At 39.0% G+C, this 16456-nt stretch overlaps 2 protein-coding genes across 2 annotated transcripts; one reads left to right on the plus strand and one right to left on the minus strand.

Moving 5' to 3' along the window:
* Positions 1–1954: 1954 nt before the first annotated feature.
* On the minus strand, positions 1955–3739 carry LOC137283348 (uncharacterized). Its single transcript, XM_067814813.1, has one exon. It carries the CDS (start codon positions 3666–3668, stop codon positions 2421–2423), a length of 1248 nt encoding a protein of 415 aa, XP_067670914.1. The 5' UTR covers positions 3669–3739; the 3' UTR covers positions 1955–2420.
* A 2126-nt stretch (positions 3740–5865) lies between these two features.
* On the plus strand, positions 5866–12756 carry LOC137283358 (macrophage migration inhibitory factor-like). The gene is made up of 4 exons (XM_067814823.1): positions 5866–5919; positions 6258–6599; positions 10788–10960; positions 11887–12756. Exons 2-4 carry the CDS (start codon positions 6408–6410, stop codon positions 11972–11974), a joined length of 453 nt encoding a protein of 150 aa, XP_067670924.1. The 5' UTR covers positions 5866–5919; positions 6258–6407; the 3' UTR covers positions 11975–12756.
* Positions 12757–16456: the final 3700 nt, after the last annotated feature.

Here is a 16456-nt window from a genome sequence, read left to right on the forward strand (position 1 = left end):
GACAAAAAGTACTTCTAGAGTCAAAGGCATAGGATCACACTCATTTTTCATCCTACAGGTGATAAGTTATCAACATGAACTGACGAACAAAGAAAGTACACGGGTTGTGTTTCTTTAAATAAGATAAAAGTAATAAAGCCTTTTGATGAGACGGAACGTGTATGTCGAAGAACATTACAACACACATGCTTTGTCAGAGAACTGGCATGATTGTAACAATACACAGCGATGTAGCGATGGCCTCTGCAGACGGTTCCTGCGATGCTGGAAGGTCAAGGCCATTCCACGCAGCAGTCGGTCACCCCATATGCTAATAGTAAGAGGTCGTCAATTTGAGTCAGATGAGACGATGATCTAATGATATGGCTGCTGATGACGTCACCATGAACATCTGGTTGCGTGGATGAACAGCGATCCTCTTGGGGTGTTGTGACTCTGGGACGTCCACTTCTGGGTCGATCACATATCTTACCTGTCATATTGAAACGGTTAGACAGCCGAATTATGGTTTGTCTTGTGCAACCCAATGTCCTTGCAATATGGCAGTTTGAAGTACTCATTTGTGACATTCCTGAGGCCCTTTTTCGTTGTGCCCACGTCAATCTTGACATTTTCTTGTGAGTGTTTTAGCAAGTGATTGTCCAGACAAACAGGTTTTATATCCTCTGTATGAATAGTTCTCGTGCATAGGACAATAACCACAATTTTGCGAAAATTCCTGCAAAACAAGTAAAAATGTTGGTTTCGTTCCATACAGTCAGAGATCGTAAATACCTTTCCCAGTTAGAACGCAAATTTGGGATTGCAGCAGCAGTTACATCTGTATACTCTCTTTTGATCGTCAGTTTATAAAACTGCATTGTCAAGAATCTTAGTGACACTCACACTGAAACTCCTTCATCTTTATGTATGCCCCTGTGTTTTAAAAAACATTAGAAACTATATTTATTAAATCGTTAGGGCGTTTGTCTCCCATTGTTTGTCTTTATGTACAAAATCAAGGGCTTTCTTTGATACAAGGCTTGCAATACAATTTATTGCGACATTAAAATTACACCTGTCAAATCCAGCGTATGACTAAGTATTCCTCTGAGAGAGACTTGTTCCAAACTAAACTGTCTTCAACCTCTGGGGATCAGAATTAAACCTCAAGCAGAAGCCGCCAATACTGAGCTGGATTATTCTGTCCCACAGCGACCAATGACGACACTCCTTGGGCAATGCGTCAAACCAGAGTCTGACATCACACTTTCAAAGTGTTACATCATTTGAAACAAACCGTTCTGTTTTTCAAATAAACCCACTGACGTTCAATATACAATTCTCACTGTTCTGTGTCTACTGATGAATACGAGGATGGTGTCTTAGGTGCTTGTGCTTGCATGACTGAATCAAAACTGTATTGTCCCGATTGTCCCATATTTACCACAAAGGTTATCCAAACAGTCTAGAAATATATTTAGAAACAACATACATGTAAATACATCACGATTTTCTCCGATTCCTTCTGACAGACATTTTCCTCCATTGTTTAACAAAGTGCTCTTCAGAGACAGACCACTAAATATTACGGTATAATGTTAGTGATAACGGTGATGTACATAAGCAACCATCCCGGACTACGAGTTGTGGTAAAAATAGTATGGTTTCAGACACTGTTTTTAAAGATGCAGGATCCGTGAAGGCCCTTCAGCAAACTATCGGCCTTCAGCAACCCATCGACCTTCAGCAACCCATGCGTTCCATAAAATTCGACTATGCTTGTTGTAAGAGGCGACTAGCAGGATCGGATCGTCAGGTTCGCTGACTTGGTTGACACATGTCATCGGTTCCCAATAGATCAACGCTCAAGCTGTTGATTACTGGATTGTCTGTTCCAGACTCGATTATTTTCATACCGGCCCAATATAGTTGAAATATTGCTGGGTGCGGTGAAAACCTAAACTCATTCACTCTAAAAATGCAGTTTATTTCTGTACATTGTAGTGCTAAACGCTTAAATAGTATCCACTTTCCATCAGATATCGTAGTTAATGAATGCAGAAGCATTGGAAGTTCTAAACACGAATAGTAACAATACAACGATAACAAACATTTACTGATTCTGTTTACAACACTTATCAGGATAAATTACTTTGTCACCTAAACAGAATTATATAATAATTATCAAATGTTTAATTTTAAAAGTGGTTTCCCAGAACTGACAAGATCAGTCGGTCATTGGAATCACGTTTAACGCACACGAGTCCCACTGAACTCATATCAAGAGTGACAAAATTAGTCGTGAACTGGAATCATGTCTGATGCACACTAGTGCCATCATACTCATATCAAGAGTGACAGGATCCGCCCTGCATTGGAATCACAGTTTGCATTTTCCAAATGGATGTTTCATCAACACAATATAACCATGGTAAAACTTAGGGAATCAAACACATCAGTAATGAATGAGCCCCCTTAATGTTTATTGAATGTATAGTATGTGCAGTAACACTATAAGTTAGATTAAGTGCGCCCACAATACGAGAATCATAGCCACTGTAGTAGATGGTGCCTCTATTCAGTCTCATGTTCCAGGGGACGGCGTTCAGTGTGGTCAACTGTGTAGTGACATTACTGGACAGAGTCATCTTGAACAGCTTTTTCGCGTCATTATAATACAACACACCTGCTGCCATATCCAACGCCACAGCATACAACTGATCTCCTGTAGCTAATGTCGTCAGACCTTGACCATCGTATGTCACAGTGAACAGTTTCTCGTAGTTACACCAATACATCCTCTTTCCATTTGTGTCAAGAGTCAGATGTCTAGGATACCATTCGTACCTGGACAGGTCAATGATAACAGTGAAATTTTTCCCCAGTGTAGATATTCGGCTGATTGAGTATAGTGGTTTCAAGGTGGCTATAAATATGACGTCCCGATCCTCATCCACTGCTATGCCATACGTCCGTACGCCTTCTCTAAGTATCGTCACGTGATTTGTATCCAGGGTAGATGTCACAACCTTATCTGGGTATTCTAATCCCATGAGCAATTTCCTTGTCTTCCTTGCATAAGTAGCATATGTAACTCTCTTGATGATGAGATGCGGATAAACACCAAGCGAGTTGCTGTGAATGTTGATTTGACGGAACTGGCGTGGGGTACTTGACCAGACTGAAGTTACCAGGATCACTGACGTTGTCGGTGGCGTGGACGTTGGTGTTGACGACACAGACGGTCGTGAGGTGGATGTAGCATTTACACTGGATGGTGAACAAGCAGGCACACTCAGATTCGTTATCAGCTGAGACATTTGTGACTGACACGTCTCCTTTAAAGCCGTGCAAAGCTTGATGTTAGTTTTCAGATTTGCAGTGGTAACTTTTGCCTTCTCAAGTTCTATTTCCAGTCTCTGTTTGTCTCTGATACAGACATCATTGGAGTTCCGCACTTCATTCCGTATGTTTTCCTTTAACTCAGCTCTGAGTGATGTCTTAGCGACCTCAATGAAATTTAGGATCCTTTTCTCCATACGAATCATGTCATCCTTGTTATCACGCATTTCCTCCTGAAACCGATTCATTGTTTGTAGGATGGACGCAATACTGTCCTGACTTCTACAAAAACAGATTAGGGAGACACAGGTCAGAAACCAGGAGAGGCACTTAAACGTTGTCATCTTCAGAATTGTTCAAAATCTTTGGAGATGAGTGATATGCACAGGTAACCCTCAGTAATGGCTCGACGTTATCTTCCACCGATTGGATGGAGCGAGGTATAAATATACATTGACTGCGTTATCACTATGTTATCATTGGTACAGGCCACCATGGGTCATCATCTCACTGTTTAGTTGATGTTGTGCTCACATTTATCAGAAGTGTGCCGCAGCATCACAGGACATCTTACAACAATGCATAAACATGTGCCGTAATTACATAAAAGTATGCGGCCATGTAGGGTCTCCCTAAAACACGTCAGCGTTGCAAGGTCATGTTCCAAACCGTGCATAACCATTACGTCACTGGTTTCATTGCGACGTAAATGATGACGTCAAAGTTGCGTTTGCCGCCAAAATTTGAAATCATACTTTTCACATGAGTTTCTTTTCAAAATATGTTGTAAAATGAAATGACTGAAAATATCAGCAACATACATTCTCTACACATCTTTATACAAATGCATGTCAATAAGGACAGAAGTAGTGCTCTGTCAATATCTATTTCAGGAGTGACGTCACCGAATAATCATCTGTTTGAAACTTCGGAAGCTGTTGTGTTTGTGATTGTCTTCTGAAAAGAAAATAACGCTATTTGAGAAGAAAACGTTTTTACATCTTGCCGGATTGAAGTACCCTTCATGGTCAAAGCAGGTCATGTTTTATGGCAATTTTACGACCTACACTAAGCACAGACTCCGTAAATACAGGTGCGCGAGTGAAACATGTTTGTCGCAGGTACTAGGTGCGGTAAGCACATGCATGTCCCTATGGAATAGGGTTGCATGTTATCAATGCACATTGTGATTGTTCAGGCTGAAATCTCAAGATCTAATGTTCCCCATTTGTACAGAACACATAAAACACAGGCAACCATTCAGACATCTTTCTTCGCAGTTGAGACCCAAAGGTCCCTATTTCTGTAAGAGGCGGTGGGGACACCTAGTCGTTCACGCTGAAGTCTCGGGTTCGGTTCCCAACATGGCTACACTGTGTGAAGCCCATTCCTGGTGTTACCAGCCGTTGAAATTTTTGCGAAATACATGTGCACGCATGGTGGTTATTTGGGTGAAAAGCCATAAACTGATGTCAAGCAATCACATGTGCTGCATATTACATGTGCGGCAGAGTCAACTTTGTATTTAGTTACTGCTGTAAATATAATAAACGCGTGAATCTTTTAAGGTATTGTGTCATAATATTATTTTGATGAGATATACTATCTCATTAAATAGCCTAAATCTACCTAAATTTTTTCAGTTATTTTATGTTCAAAGTTTTATATCCTAACCCTAACTCTCTAAACACCAATAAAGTCTCAATGTAATCTATTTCAGTAATACTCATTTGCACTACATGCCTTTCTCCTGTCAATCCCTCTTAAAACATGTCCTTTGCTCAGGCTAGTGTGTAAGTTCTTTTGTTCGTTGTTCATCCAAGCGCGTAAGGTATCAAGGTATCTGATGTTTAATTTGATCTCGTTTCCATGTCAGTATCTTACCTGGTCAGCGTCAGACAGGTTGTGTTTTTTTACATTTGGACCGAGATCATGGTGATCTGGACTGTGTTTCGTGTATAAAGGTTAATAATTACTAGTCTTACATATATTTCTTATGGTTTGCTGTGTGTTTCATTGTTGGTGGTTGCATTGGCTATTGTTTATAGTATTGTTAATATCTCAGCATTCACTTTTCATTATGTATAAATAGTTTAAATGATGGTAACTCACAGTATAGAGAGTTGTTATAGCATTGGTGTAGATTGTAACTCGCACTAGAGTGAGTTATCATACTTTTGTTTAGTTTGCATAGCTCAGGTTAGATTTAGGTTTGACTCACAGTACAGTGAGTTGTGTAATTGTTATGTTACATAATTATCTATATCATAGTATCACACATAGTTATTAGTGTCTATTTCACTTAAGTAAAATGCGTAGCAGTAATCTTCTCATCTTCTCATCTTCTCATCTTCTCATCATCATGTTGAAACACAATGGTCGTCAGCACCCTCATCCTTATAATAAATGAATGCTTGTGTGGATGTATGTGCGTATGTGTGGTTAGATGTGGTCGTTTGTATTTATACCGTAGTTGCTATTTTAATAGTTTGTTATGCATATTATCTGCACATGGCATTTATTCATCCTACAGATAACGTGGTCAGGATGATGTAGATGTGTTACTTTGGCAGTAGTACAGGTGTCACCAACCTGGTATGTTTCAATTGTACATTCTGTCTGTTTATTCTAATGTCTAACATAAGTGTAATGTTTACATGTGATGTAAATAATGTAGTATAATGGTACTAATAATATAATATCAGAAGTTGTCATGGTAACATAGTAATGTTTAGCAGTGTATGCGCATGTGTGTGTTTACATTTAGTATTTGTGAATATGTAGTAAATATGTAGTAATGAGATTTGGTTTACCATATTTCAGGCTAAATCATCCTTATTACATTCATGTAATAAAACATCCATCTCCTCACGCCCTAGTGGCTTTGTGGTTTTGTCCTCATCCTAACGCTACTACATATGTATTTTACTTAGTGGTATAGATATGCTGCATCAGCTACGACAACAACGTGCATGACACCGTACACCACGAGGAGCCGTACGACCAATGTGATGAAAGACCAAACGAGCAAATGACACCGATCACGCGATTTAACCTCTGGTCGTGACGCAAGAGCAAAATTAATGCGCCGGCTTTTGAGGGTCCCGATTTATCTAACGAGGACAGATACGCGTGTCAGCAGCTTGAGTCTCGGAGTCAGGGCAGCCATGCCGTGTTTTATTCTCTTCACGAATGTGCCAACAAGTGACCTCCCGAAGGGGTTTCTATCCGAAACCTCGAAAATCGTCGCCAAAGCTATTCGGAAACCAGAAAGTGTAAGTTAAAGTTTTCATTCATAGGAAGGGCTGTTATCTCCATGCAATACTATATTTGGCGAATAGTCACCGTTTCATGTAATATATGTTGTGAATAGTCAATTACCTTAGGCTGAAAAAATTATCGTATGAAAAAATAGTACAGAATTATACATTAATAACTACGAAATTAAGTATGAAATGAGGAATTATTATATGAAAAAGAAAATCAACAATTATGAAATCCCCTCTAGATATCATATGAATGTTGTCATAGTGAAATGAGTGTAAAATAAAACAAGCCAGTTTTTACGATGTCTTTTAGAGGCATTTAGAAGTTGTTATGGTTGGCGAAGATCTGTTATGGATTAATGTCTGTTATGGCACAGTTATGACATCATGTGGTAGACGTCAAAGCATTGTCTGTTAGTTCACCTGATGAAGGGGTCTGGAAAAGACCTTGAAACGTTGTGTTTGAAGAATTAAAAAGAAGTTTAATCCATAACAGATCTTGGTCAAGCGAGTTTGTGTCATCACGTTTCACAAAAGAAGAAAGCGATACACCCCATTCGTGTATTCAAGGTCGACATGAACTCATTTCATGTTTGTGTAAGCTGAAATAGGGTCATTCTCTGACAATGCAGATTTCCTATCAGGTCACTATGACCTATACGATTTTGCTGACTTACCCAACACCCGTGGTATGTCTTGACTTGGGAGAAGAGTTTATATGTACATATGACTTTAGTCGTGAGTAGCAATCAGAAATAATGGTATATCAAGGTATTTCAGTGCAAGTCGGTATTGGTTGGTTTCGTTATGGGCGATTATATACCAGTAGTGACAGGCAGCCCTTCTTGTTCTTGACTTGTTATTATAATTAAAGTCATTCATGGTATATAGTGCGTTATACAGGTTTCTGGTTTTCCGTAAGTAAAACAAATATTCAACACTATTCCAAGCATGGGCAATTGATATGAGTATAAAATCAATGAAATCACTTTCTGAATTTTTCATTCGTATTAAAATCTAAACTTTTAGACAAAGTAAAATGTATGTGAATAAAAGCGACCAAACACTTTTCAAAATGATAAGAAAGTATTGATGGTTACAAAGCAAGATTTGGGGAATTAGGTTTTCGTGTAGCTGGAATATCGGAGTATTAAATAAATAAATAAATAAATAAATAAATAAATAAATAAATAAATAAATAAATAAATAAATAAATAAATAAATAAATAAATAAATAAATAAATAAAATTGAGTTTTTCTGCTGCTTTCAAAGTGTACTCAGATGTGTTTGAGGAAGCATTCCTATAATCTAGATACTCAATCAAGAAACTGCTTTCTGCTAATGCTAAGGTGGTAGTACTGTAGGTTCTTTAATATGCGTTGATTGTTATAAGACGATATATCGGGCTGAAATAGAAAGCTGGGGTCTATACAACCTATCATCCACCTGTTAGCTACCCATTCGAATGTACAATTCCACGAGGAATCTATAGTTAATGAATACCGTACTGAGTGAGTATGGTGTTGCCATGCTTTTAGCAATATTTCAGCAATGCTAGTACGGCGGGGAACACCAGAAATGGGTTTCACACATGGTCTTTCTCAAACAAGCGGTAAACCAATATCTTTAAATTCTAAACTGTTAGAAAAACAGTATACATAAAAAAATGTATACATAATCAGCGTTTGCCCCAAACCGTGAAAAGGTGCAGGCCGTAAAACCATAAAAAGTTGTTGGTCCTGATCAGAAGGCGTAGGCCCTATATGAGAGCGATATAAGTAATTCCCTGCTAACTGAGTTACGGAGTATAATTCAACTCTAGTGACTAACTAGTCTTTATTTACAACAAAATCAACATCTATGTCACGACCAAGGTCTTCTGAAAAGTGTGAATCCGGATGTTCAGATATCGTGTGTCAGACCAGTCAGAGTCAATTAGGATGGAACGCTGTCGACCATAAGGACCTGCAGAAAACAAAAGCTGTGGGTTTTCCGTCGGCTTCGGGGGCCGGGGCAAAATACCGACGTTAACTTCGAACGCTGAACATAAATGTATTTACATTGTGTGAACTGAAAACTACCCATGATAACTCTCTAATTCATTTGGATTTTATTCTAACTCTGTGAAAGATAATATTACAAGCATTAAACGACATCATGAGGCAAATCGAAAAATAATAGTCATCCTGAACTGAGTCTTTCTAATCGGGCGTGGTCATGCATAAAATGCTTGAAAAACAAATGCTTGTGAAACAAGCAGATCGGCACGTAACGTGTCTCATGTTAGGAAGGGTGTTGGACAGTTTTAGACTTGAGCAAAGTGACTGGTTCCAGATAGCTGGGATCTATCTTGTGTGTCAAGTATGTTTGAACAGGACACAACATGTATGTTATCATTAGAGGACTCTGATATTCAACGGTTTTCTTGGGTGAAGGTTAATGTACCTCCTTGGCTTTACGCCAGGTTTCGAAAACAAGCTCTGATTGGACGCTTGTTGTACGTATACATGTATTATCTCCATGTATTTCGCCTGTTGTGGTTAGACTATTGCATTCCGATTGCATAATTTAATCCAGTCTTGCCAGTCATCTTTAGACATCAGCCATAAATCTGTTTACTATAAGCGATATAAATCTTTATTAAATGTACTTTTAAAATAATGATATCCTCAGTATTTATAAAATGATGTATACCCGATTTCGGTGTTGTGATTTTAAACTATCAGTTGAAACTGGTAGATACATTAATATTGGCCATAATGAAAGGCAATGCCTGTGTTCTTGTGGTTTAGATTTGTGATACATATTCTCATATAAGAAATAACTACAAATTAAAATATTTGAATAAATGTGTGTCAATTATTAAATCTATATCGCTCTTACAGAGTCCAAATATTAATATCATAATGAATGCGTGTCTATTTTATACCATTTGAACAAGAAACACAAATCTTATTGAAACATTATTATTACATTTGCTCTTATCATCCATCAATGGAAATATATGCATATGTATTTGGGGTCGGAGGTCTGTTACTGACGTAGAATTCTGTTCTGTTCTTATTTCGACTAATGCGAGCAACACCCAGTCTCCACTAAACAGAAGTATTCCAGAAAAGTAGTAAAATACTACTGAAACATCAAATTATATACAAATTCCCTCGATTTAACCCCAAAGCTGTTGATGAAAACTGGAAAAGGACAAGGAACGTTGTGGCAGGAAAACTGGGAAAATGCTAAAGGAACGTTGTGGCAGGAAAACTGGGAAAATGCTAAAGGAACGTTGTGGCAGGAAAACTGGGAAAATGCTAAAGGAACGTTGTGGCAGGAAAACTGGAAAATGCTAAAGGAACGGTGTGGCAGGAAAACTGGAAAATGCTAAAGGAACGTTGTAGGAGGAAAACTGGGAAAATGCTAAAGGAACGGTGTGGCGGGAAAACTGGGAAAATGCTAAAGGAACTTTGTAGGAGGAAAACTTGGAAAATGCTAAAGGAACGTTGTGGCGGGAAAACTGGGAAAATGCTAAAGGAACTTTGTAGGAGGAAAACTGGGAAAATGCTAAAGGAACGTTGTAGGAGGAAAACTGGGAAAATGCTAAAGGAACGTTGTGGCAGGAAAACTGGGAAAATGCTAAAGGAACGGTGTGGCAGGAAAACTGGAAAATGCTAAAGGAACGCTGTAGGAGGAAAACTGGAAAATGACAAAGGAACGTTGTGGCAGGAAAACTGGAAAATAACAAAGGAACTCTTGAATTTTCCTGTGATCCTTTATTTGGTTCTCTCGGTATATTTAGCCAACTTCAATCCAACGCCCAATCTATATGCAGCTTTGGACTCCCACTGAGGATTCAAATTTAAGGTTAGGAAGTTAATTGTCGACGGGATGTGTGTAGTTCATTGTCAGCTCAAAATAAAACGATTTGGTTGCCCCATTCATACACGAAGCTTCTACAATTATTCCCATAATGTTTCTTCCGACAATCTGCTACATTCACCCATCATGCGTTCATCTTACTCTTTCCTTTGTTCCACTGTCCCAATCATTCACTCAACTTACTCTCTCATTCGTCCTACTTTCCCAATCATTCACTCAACTTACTATCTCATTCGTCCCACTGTCCCAATCATTCACTCAGATCACTCTTTCATTCGCCCAACTGCCACAGTCATTCGCTCAATAACTTTGCTCAATTTTAGCTCTTGGAGGTCAGGATTCATCCAGGGCAGATGATGAGCCACGGAGGTACGACTGAACCATGTGCCAACTCCGAGCTCCAGGCAATTGGACACATAAGTGCGGAGGAAAACATACAGATGTCCAAGGAAATTTCAGAATTCCTGCAACAAAAACTTGGTATTGACCCGAAAAGGTTAGAAAAAGTACATTTCCTCTAAATCAGTTGCGGAACTTCAGGTGCCTCTATAAAAGTAGATTTGGTGAATTCTATTCCAGATTATATCCCCGTACTTCGGGCAAATGGGCTTATGAAGATCCTTGTTAGAACTGATCTTGAGAGGCGATTAACGGGATTGGATAGTCACGGTCACTGACTTGGTTGACACATGTCATTAAATCCCAGTTGTGTAAATCGTAGATCATGTTGTTTATCACTTGATTGTGTGGTCCAGCCTCGAGTATGTACACACCGCCGCCATAGAGATGAAATACTCCTGAGTGCGGCATAAAACAAACCTCGTTCGTGTTTATGGTAAATGAAGACAACACGTGGCCATTCCTTTCTTCTCCATATAAATAAGTGGCTAGAAAACCAAGTTAGATAGCAATAAGACGCATCATTCGTGCTTCAAACGTAGTTGGCATACTGATGGATGCTTGTTATGAAAGGCAATGATTATTGAAACGTTTTTACTTTAAATTTTCTGTACTCTCATTTTGTATCTTAACCAAGAAGGCTTAACACTTTAGATAATACATATATATATTTATCAAGTGTCGCTATTGATAATTTGGTTTTGACACAGCAAATTATTGATCTATCAACATCACTACATACGATGATTTGGGTGTCCTTGGTCAACATTGAGGCGATCAGTTACCACCGACATAGTGGTGGTTTTTGGCCGGTGGTGTAGTCTAGTGGTTAAAGTGTTTGCTCGTCATGCCGAAGGCCCGTGTTCGATTATCCACGTGGGAACAATGTGTGTCTTGTTTCCCCGTCTTGATATTGCTGCAATATTGCTAGAAGCTGCGTAAAACCTCACTCACACACACTCTCACTCACTCACTCACTCACAGTTGAACATTCTGATGTCTGTTCATTTTTTCTGTTTTCAGAAACTACATTAAATTCACTGACATGAAACCACATGAATTGGGCTGCGATGGGACCACGGTTGAAGTCTTGTGGAGCAGAAAAACCTAGTTGGGCGAAACAGTAGCTACAAACCCGCCAATACATTCATGACAGTAATAGCTGGAGTGACTACATGTAACTGGCAATATTATCCATAAATGCGTTTTTGAATCTGCGTCACAATACGGAAGTATAACACTAACACTGAGAAGCTTGAAAACATCAATGAAATCATTATGTTATGTTGTCTCACGCGGCTTTCAGCAATATTTCAGCTATATGGCGGTGGTCTGCAAATAATCCAGTCTGGACCAGACAATCCAGTGATCAATAGCATGAGCATTGATCAGTTAGGATAAGATGACATGTGTCATCCAATTCAGCGAGCCTGAACACTTGATTTCGTGAGCTGCGGTTGGTAAATAGGGCCGGAAGTCTCTCAATAATCGAGAATGAACCAGACAATCCAGTGATCAACAGCATGAGAAATTATATCAGTTAACTCCAATCCAAAAACGACACTGTGTACATGTGGTGTCCAAGCTTCACGTGCAGCGAAGTCATACAAAGATGTCAATCTGTCTCTAATGTCTCCATGCATAATATTGATAACTGTCTGGTATTTTCCCATATTCATCCGTCAGTACATCTAAAATTATATCATATCCGTTTATATAATCATATCGGCGTTGAACTGTACAGGGTGGCTTCTACAAAGCTATGTTCTAACTTGAACCCAATGATAAGATTTGATTTGACAGTTGAATATGTTAATGACACTAGGTTCGCAACAGAGAGCAATAAACAGACTGTAATCAACTACCTATGTAATAAACATTTACAAATGTAAATCATTGGGTTTGATTTATTATACAATGACACAGAAAATCTGATACCTTGTTGGCATTCAGTGACCAACAAGAACTGATTTACACTGTCTGGATGTGATAACAAACAACAACTGACATACATTGTGGGAATGTGATAACAAACAATACTATGTCGTAATGTGATAACAAATAACAACTGATATACATTGTGTGGATGTGATAATAAACAGGTTTCTTACACTGTGATGTGTGATAACAAACAACTGATTTACACTGTGGGAATTTGATAACAAACAACTGATTTACACTGTTGGGGTGTGATAGCAAACAACAACCAATTTACACTGTGGAGATGTGATAACAAACAACAACCAATTTACACTGTGGAGATGTGATAACAAACAGTAACCAATTTTACACTGTTGAGATGTGATAACAAACAGTAACCAATTTACACTGTGGAGATGTGATAACAAACAGTAACCAATTTACACTGTTGGGATGTGATAACAAACAACTGATTTACACTGTGGGGATGTGATAACAAACAACAACCAATTTACACTGTGGAGATGTGATAACAAACAACTGATTCACACTGTGGGGATGTGATAACAAACAACAACCAATTTACACTGTGGGGATGTGATAACAAACAACAACCAATTTACACTGTTGGGATGTGATAACAAACAACTGATTTACACTGTGGGGATGTGATAACAAACAACAACCAATTTACACTGTGGAGATGTGATAACAAACAACTGATTCACACTGTGGGGATTTGATAACAAACAACAACTGATTTACAATGTGGACATGTGATAACAAACAATACACTGTCAGGGTGTGATCGAGCAGAATGTGTGTAAAATACCATGTTTAGCCATAACGAACATCGAAAAGATTCCATGAAAGCCCTACTTATGAATTCATGTCAATGTATTGACATGGAACCAGCGTCACAAAGCCGTTCAAATGGACACGTTTCAGGAGGAATGAGATCTAAAGACGATCCAGGCTCATAGACTTCCCTTTTCTGCTTGTCACTGTGTAAACTGAATGATGCTGGGGTTCTGTGACTTGACAGATTCCATAAATGATTACAATTACTTGTGATTAAAAATCAATAGTGCTGATTCACCCTACCCTTTTATAGTGCATCCGTACTCATGGGAAATGTTTCAGTTTTAATGTTTATGATATATGTTGATTGTATATGTGTGTTCGTTGTCTGTCTGTGTGTTTATTTGTTGCTTGTGTGTGTGCGTACGCGCGTGGTTTCCCTGTGTGTGCGTCCATCTCGTGTTTCCATCATATGGGGTTAGATAACGGTGAACGTCACATCTAATTGTAAAGTTGTGTAATGTAGTCTCTCTCTCCCTCGCACCCCCCCCCCCCCCCCCCCACTACCCGCACGTCATTTTCCGTCACGATCATATACCGGTATAGATAGCTATATAGATAGATATATGCTCTCTCTCTCTCTCTCTCTCTCTCTCTCTCTCTCTCTCTCTCTCTCTCTCTCTCTCTCTCTTTCTGTCTCTCTCTCTCTCTGAAATCATTATCATATTACGCTGTGTGCAGTCTCCACAGGTCGGTGATATATTAATTCATATGGTCTCTGGTCCTTTTATCATTGGGATCTGGAAAACCCAGAAAACACCTGACCCACTTATCTAAAGCAAACAAAGATATCTTGTTGTATTTTTTGCATGATTATGTGTAACTGTTGCCTAATTTCAACAGAGTGACAACGACTTGTAGATGGTCGAGCCTTGGTCAGACAGTCAGTGATTGATATTATGAGCACAAGGGAATGATGACACAATCAAGTAAAGAACCTTGTCTCACCACCGATATCTTATAAAAAAAAACCTCACACGACATGCACAGTGAGTGAGTTTAGTTTTACGCCGCACTCGGCAATATTCCATCTATATAGCGACGGTCTGTAAATGATCGAGTCTGGACCAGACAATTCAGTGATCAACAACATGAGCATCTGATCGATCTGCTCAACTGGGAACCGATGACATGTGTCAACCAAGTCAGCGAGCCTGACCGCCCGATCCCGTTAGTCGCCTTTTACGACAAGCATAATGGTTAAAACCGTTCGCTCGTCGTATACGTGAGTTCAATTCCCCATAAGATCACAAGCTTACCTTACAGAGTATAGAAAGTACAATATTTAACAAATGGTCAAATAAATATCATGCTCCAAGTATGAAATATATCAACAGCAAAATTACCTCGATTTCGAACAATTTACATGTTTACTTATTGTTAAAATGTTATTACAGATCGCCAGCCATCGTTATGAGCGCTTTCAGAAACTGCTGACCGTCTATTTACCTGATGTATTCAACCGGTGTGATTTCAAAAACACCTTTCAGTTATACACAATGTGACACACATACGTGGTCACACGTTTGTCACGGACTCGCTTGTTATGCTTTATCATTGTGGGTGTAGCGTGAAGCTTTGCCAAACAACGCGCGTCAAAAAGCCCAAACAACGAATCTCTCGTTATTTAAGCGGAGACAGCGAAGTGTGTCAGTAAAAAATCTTCAGTCGCGGAGTCAGGGTAACCATGCCATGTTTTATTCTCTTCACGAATGTGCCAGCGAGTGCCATCCCAAAAGGGTTTCTTTCAGAAACCGCAAAGCTCATCGCCAAAGCTATTCAGAAACCAGAATCAGTAAGTTGATTCGCCACATGGGTAAAAGGTGTGACGCTCATTTCTGGTGTCCCCGCAATGATATTGCTTCACTCACTCACTCACTCCAGAGTATTCTTGAGAGGCGCAGGACACCAAACACGAAGGCGCACCCCGCTTTGTCCTGAAGTATTATTACCATTGAAACTCCCGTGAAAACGATGGAAATGACATCACGACATGTGATGACATTAGTCAGCATTGATATCCGTTGTAACATACAGACCGAGATTTATCGTTTCTGGTTTTCTCTATTTTCAGGAACTACATCAAATTCACCAACCTGGCGCCTCATGAGGTTGGATATGATGGGGCAACTTTTGGGGAGCTGGTGAAAGACCCGAAATGGGCAGCTTTAATGTAACCGCCAAAGACACCAATCAGCTCAAAATATCTGTCCCTTTTTATATATTAATCGGATTCATTTATATAGCACAAATCATTTCATACTACCGGTGAAATTGTATCAGTCTGTTTGTCTGTCGGCGAGTCCATGTTTGCATATCTCATTATGCCTACAAAACATGGTGGATATATATCGGGTATAACTTTCAAGGCTGTAATTTGTTTACGAATAAGCATCAAGAATTGTCACTGTTTTAGATTACACTCCAGCTGTATTTTTTGTCAGTTTTTCACCAAGTTATGAACTGGAGAGGCGACTTCCTGCACGCATACTGCAATGTCATGGGATACATGTCGTCCTCAATGCCAGCTTGCAATGCATTTCACTTTTATATGTGCAATCTACGTGGTCAATAAGAGAAACTACAGTCACAGTTGTAGAGAAATGGGAAAAGTCAAGGAGGACTTCACAAGGAGAAATAAGTGCAAAAATTAGCAATTAGTTTGGGTTTTTTTTCTACGCCTAAAGCGACTTGTTTGGAACAGACCCAGTCTTAATGGAAATTAATGTGCGAGAATATTGTATTAAAAAGGACACTTTTGAAATTTCCATTTTGACATTCCATTTTGAAACGATAATAATTTTAACAGTGA

This window comes from Haliotis asinina, chromosome 1, assembly GCF_037392515.1.
Source record: "Haliotis asinina isolate JCU_RB_2024 chromosome 1, JCU_Hal_asi_v2, whole genome shotgun sequence".
Classification (NCBI taxonomy): Eukaryota; Metazoa; Mollusca; class Gastropoda; order Lepetellida; family Haliotidae; genus Haliotis; species Haliotis asinina.

Coding starts and splice junctions, on each gene's coding strand:
- LOC137283348 (XM_067814813.1), bottom strand. CDS start 3,668: ATGACAACGTTTAAGTGCCTCTCCTGGTTTCTGACCTGTGTCTCCCTA.
- LOC137283358 (XM_067814823.1), top strand. CDS start 6,408: ATGCGCCGGCTTTTGAGGGTCCCGATTTATCTAACGAGGACAGATACG. Junction 6,600..10,787: donor CTATTCGGAAACCAGAAAGT/GTAAGTTAAAGT, acceptor GCTCAATTTTAG/CTCTTGGAGGTCAGGATTCA. Junction 10,961..11,886: donor CTTGGTATTGACCCGAAAAG/GTTAGAAAAAGT, acceptor TTCTGTTTTCAG/AAACTACATTAAATTCACTG.